The 5,648-nt window shown below is 38.8% G+C and overlaps 1 protein-coding gene across 1 annotated transcript; it reads right to left on the bottom strand.

Annotated features, from left to right (window-relative positions):
• Positions 1-1,003: 1,003 nt before the first annotated feature.
• LOC108364177 (post-GPI attachment to proteins factor 3-like) lies at positions 1,004-2,164 on the bottom strand. The gene has a single exon (XM_017617768.1). It carries the CDS (start codon positions 2,087-2,089, stop codon positions 1,091-1,093), a length of 999 nt encoding a protein of 332 aa, XP_017473257.1. The 5' UTR covers positions 2,090-2,164; the 3' UTR covers positions 1,004-1,090.
• Positions 2,165-5,648: the final 3,484 nt, after the last annotated feature.

The following is a 5,648-nucleotide window of genomic DNA, read 5'->3' as shown; positions in this document are numbered from 1 at the left end:
CAGCTTCTTTTTGTTTGCGTTTTGTTGTTCGTAATCGCACAATACGCAGCATGTCGTTATGCCAGCAATCCCTAATAAAAGACACAAACCAATTAGGTCTCGAATAAACGGTTAACAACAAAAAAAGAAGGTAAGAACATAAAATTTTGTTACCAGACCAACGACATTTCCAACAAGGATGATGATGGAAGTAGTAGAAAACCAGGATACTACCCCGAAGAGAACCGTCAGCTGGAATGGGGACCCGCAAGCCAGACTGGAACCTATACCATTGAATAAAGACTTAAAATTTCACTTGGGTTTTGATGATACAGGCATCCAGATTATGTGCAATTGACCAAGTAAATTTTGCATGCGCGGGGTGTATTTCGAACACAATAATTTTTTTAATTATCCCCAGTAGAAAACAAACAGGATCTATAATTGTTTTCCTTCGTATTCGGACATTCTTCAAAATACGCGTCAATATCGTTGTAGTAGTCCATGTCAGAGATTTTTTAATATTCATACATAAACGAATATATATTTCATATTACGATAAAGCAATTTGCATTGTAAGATTATGTTATTTTACTAAACGCTACGCCATAAAGTATTAATTTAAAGCAAACGAAAACCTAATATTATCAAATAATAAAATATTAATAGTAAATACTACTTTACGTAGGTTTATTAAAGTGTCGATAAATTCCAAAATCGTCCACATTGTATACATCTGTATTTAGCTGTACACCAAAAAGACATGCAACTTCTTCATACGATATTTCGTCGTTCTGCCGCATGCTGTGTATTTGATCCAATACTTCACGCAAGCGATTACGAGTAAACCTTTTGGCGGCATGAGCTTTTATAAGTAACAACAGATTTTCCTTAGTATTCCAATAAAATGGATATCGGTTCTTGTCGAAATACTCTATTATGCGTCGAATAATAGCAATAATAATATCAATCTATGTTTCCTTAGATTGCTGAGGTCTTTTTTTGTTTCTTAAGTTGGCAAAATAAAATTTTACTAAAACAACTTTTGTTACAAAACAGCATCTCATAATCACAAAATAGTTTAGGAAGAATTAGCCTATGTATGAACTCATTAGATGTGCTTGCCAAGCTTTCCACTTTCAAACTGCTGTTCCTTCCAAAGTGAGCGGCAGTCGTCAATTATAAAATCATAAAACAGCGAGATGACAGGAACTGTAGCCAAATGCCATAAGGCGTGTGCGTCTATAAGCCACAAAATTGGTGGGAAGTCCAATAGCTCTAAACTCATAGACATGCCGAATAAAATATAGAAGCGGATAATTTTACGGTAATATGCACGCCGATGTCGTTCCAAATAACACCAAACAAACCATCCCAGTGCGGAGATTATACCAGTAACAATATTTGTCGTCATATTTAAAGAGTAACTAAATTTGCCTAAGCTCAGGTACGCAAAGTAATTTACAAAGAACGAGAGAAATATCAATGAAATTAAGCCTCGTAATATGAGCGACTGCCGGTATATGATCCGCATAACCATACAATAAAGTGACACGAGTACAATACTGTAAGCGAAAGCGTAATCCATTAACTCTGTCACAGGAAAATCTCTTGTATGAAAAACTGTCGACCATATCCAACCATTAATACATACAAATGAGAAAATATGCCACAACTTATAGCATGAACTATCCGGACGCACCTCAGTACGAAAGCGTCGTAGCATGCGAATGTGAACAACCAAATTACAAATAGAAAACAACACCGAGGCTGGTTCTTGAGTACCAAGAAAACGGAGGAATGGCCACTTTCCATAAAACTGTGGTACGTCCCAACCGCGTTCTGCAAACGCATCCACTGTGCGCCACATACAACCATATTGGCATTCATCCGCACAGTTCCAAGCAAACGCTTTGTCGAATATCGACTGTTGATAATATTTAACGGCCTGCTCCTGAAGCTCTACGCCATCTGCACTACAATTTTGCCGTTCGCAGTTTTGTCTACAATTGTGAAAGAATTGTGTACGATCTCCAATAGAGCCGTGGCAACCTAATACTAAGAACGCAAGTACTAAAAAATATATATATGGTAACACTGAACTAGACATGATAATAATTATTTTAACTATTTTCCAAAAAACTAAGCTCGTACCACTTTGTTTTAAGCATTATTCCACTCTTTTTCCAAATCTAAGCCCTGTACTATTAATCCTTTCACAATATTGGTTACAATACCGCCAGCAGCGTACTCGCCGTTGCTGAAGAATGGCAAATCCTGCGTGCCAAATACGCTGCAGCGTCCGCGTTGCGGAATCTTGATAAACGATGGATACTTCGTGCGTATTACACCAAAAGGCATGAACTTCGAAAAATCCAATATTATTGAACAATCGAAAGCGCTAGCTTTATACCTTAAGCTCACGAGCAAGGGACCAATTATTGGATCATTTCGTAATATTTCCATTAGATAAACACGTATTAATTCAAAATCTTTTACCAAAACACTGCTGGAATTCTCCACTGAAATTGCATTTGCAATGTTTTGAAAATGGCTGTAGAAGGCCGACCTTTGTGTGCTATACGACATTGTATACAAAGTTTAATTTGTGTTTAATCGGTATCTTATTTATTTTGTTGGTTTTTCAAAAAAAACTAAAACGTTTTCTTTTGGAACGAAAAACTACGCATTTCCAAAAATTCAGTCCAGAAAAGCCAGCAAATTAATCGGGTACATACTTCGATTAAGTCCCTCGATGTTGGTGTTATTTGCCGAAAAATAACACCAGCAGAAACTATGCCAAGCAACATCCTGTTATTAAGAANACGATATTTTACGCATACTCACCTAACCTTAAGATTACACAACCGCCGCGTGCCAGAAAAATATAATTGAAATGAGATATGAATTCGCCGTGTATGTATACGGATTTCCATTGAATTCATTCTGACATTTTTTGCAATGCAGAAATATCATTTCACCTTGTATGTATGTATACGGTTTTCCATTGTATAAATTCGCCTTGAATGGTTTCTGACAATTGTACCAATCTACATACATACATGCATTCCACAAAGTGAACGTAGTATGTCGGTCAGCGTTCCGAACTCACTGCAATGGCAGTAAATCTACTACACTTTTTAGCGAAATTGAATTTTCTACTGCGGTTCTCAACTCTTGAATTTTTTACCACAACTTGAATTATTACAATATATTTTGAGTCAGTAAATATGTTTCTGCAACAAAGCATATAGTTATAAAATATAGATACATACGTAGAATATATTTTATGGTTGGTATAAAAATGTAAAAATCTAAAATCCACGGCAGTTAAAATTCGTTTTACAGCGTTATAGTTTTAAATTCAGTGCAGTTTACGAATTAAGTCCGAACAGTGATATCGGTTCGAAGTACAGAAGCGTTTCGTAATTCATTTTCACTCGCTGGTTGTACTAAAACAAATACACTTTTAACTACTAAAAGATGCATTGTCATAAGCACATATCAATGCACTAACTTTTTATAAATATTTCACATATTTTTTATGTAAAATTCAAAAGGGAATAAGACATTTTGTAATAAAAATTGAAATTAAACTTATGTATTCCGCTGCATATGAGCTACCCTGTTTTTGGCCGAGTATCACCTACAATGGCATCCAAACCTTTTTTTTGGGTGGCAGGCTAGTTGTAGGGTTGCGAGAATGACTAAAGCTCTCCAAATGTAGAGTAATACGTTTTCGACAACTTCATGCAATGAAGTTGAGCTGCTAATGACGAATATTAGTAGATCAAGTAATCAACGGAAATGATCTTTTTCTTAAGAGCACTTAATATTGGCACTTCCAAACATCATTTACAATTTTCGATGTAATAAAAATTTAACTTTGCCAATGCATTCCTGCATAATGGAAGGTATGGCACTTGTGCGATCCACCCTTCATTTTTGTGGGTCGCAAGCCGACATTAAGCCATATTTACACGTGTTAGTTTGTGAAATACAAATAATTAAAAATAATGCCATGTTCCCACTTACCAAATCTTATTTATCTAATAAAGGAAGTAACTTATGTCAAGTATTAGACAATTTCCACCCCAATTACTCGCCACCCAACAATATTTAAATAGATGGTTCACGATACCAACGGATCGTAAAAAATTTACCCATTTATTGCAGCAATCATGACTCGCTTCGCTCAAATGTTGAAGAAAACGGCACAACACGCACATCGTTATCCTAAAGCCTGTCGTTTATGCAACGGCAGACACCCGATAAGGCTGTGTCCGGTCTACCGCGCGAAAAATCCGGAAGAAAGATTGCGCGAAGCGCTCTTGGGAAAATTCTGCAGCAATTGCTTGGCCATGGAATATCGCACTGAAAACTGCACAAGTGCGGAGAGATGTCGCCGATGCCATGACAAGCATCACACCACCCTCAACCTGGACCCAGTCGGCAGGAGACCCTGGAGTCAACAGGTTGACGAGGAAGAAGACGAGTTGGATGTGATCTCGATTTATGCGTCCGAATCCGGAACGGAAACTCGGTCTTTCCGTCCGGAACCGGAAACTTTAGAAAGGATCGAACCCGGAGCGGAGACTCGGACTCTCCGCCCGAACAGCGACATGGGAGCGGAGACCCGGACTTTCCGACCCCCACTCAACCACGAGACTCAAAGGTTGGCTGAATCGGAAACAAGGTCTTTCCGATCACGCCGACGAACACGACGAACCCGCGGAGCGGAAACCAACTTCGTCAGCAGAGCAGAACGGTGGCAAGGTATCGCCAGTTAAGAGCGTCAGGCAGCTTCCGAAACGGGCTCACAGACGGAATAATGCACACGCAAGTGTTACGACCCATGATTTCTATCGCACCAACGGCAGTTATCAAGATCGAATTAGGAGGAAGATTGCATCTTATCCGGGCCCTAATAGACGCACGTACGCCGTCAACTTTGATAGCGCGAGACCTTGCGAGAGACCTTGGTTACAAATCACTCGAGTAGGGAACCAACTGGGCTGCTTTCTGTGCCTTAGAGGGAAGCACGGCGTTAACGAAAAAGTGGCAACCCATGCGAAAATAATAAATAATTTCCGCCCAAAAGCATCGACCCGACGATAGTTGCTACTTATCACATCAGACTCGCCGACCCGAATTTCTTCGAATCTTCTCCAATTCGAATCGTGCTCGGCGCGGACGTGTATGCCGAAATTATTATGCCCGGTAGTCTGCCGACGTCCTTTGGGCCCTTGTTGGCCCAAAGTACAATATTTGGTTGGGTACTCTCGGGCGCCTACCGCGCTCAATCAAAAAAAAATAAAAAATAAATAATTCTTTGCAATAACATCTTTTTTCTTAATCTTGTTTATAATGAATTTTTGTATATGTTTATTTTAGTTTTTTATTTCTAAATAAAAGAGCATTGAATTATGACCACGTCTGTACCTTTATTTCTCTCTCATCTCCCAGCAGTAGGAAGAAGAACGGACATTAACGCACTGGTCCCCGGAGATATTTTGTTTTGCAGTTTTGAGAAAACAATAAAAATGACTGCAATTGTAAACAGACGCAGGTGAGCCTGGTAGCTGCATCGTAACAAATCATTTTCCAGATGTTGCTTATCGCAAGGGGGCCGGTATGTTTAGGCCTTCAGCCTAAATATTACTTATTTA

Source organism: Rhagoletis zephyria, unplaced genomic scaffold (assembly GCF_001687245.7).
Source record: "Rhagoletis zephyria isolate East Lansing unplaced genomic scaffold, Rhagoletis_zephyria_1.1 Rzeph_scaffold_01485, whole genome shotgun sequence".
Classification (NCBI taxonomy): Eukaryota; Metazoa; Arthropoda; class Insecta; order Diptera; family Tephritidae; genus Rhagoletis; species Rhagoletis zephyria.
This window is presented reverse-complemented; position numbering and strand designations above follow the sequence as displayed.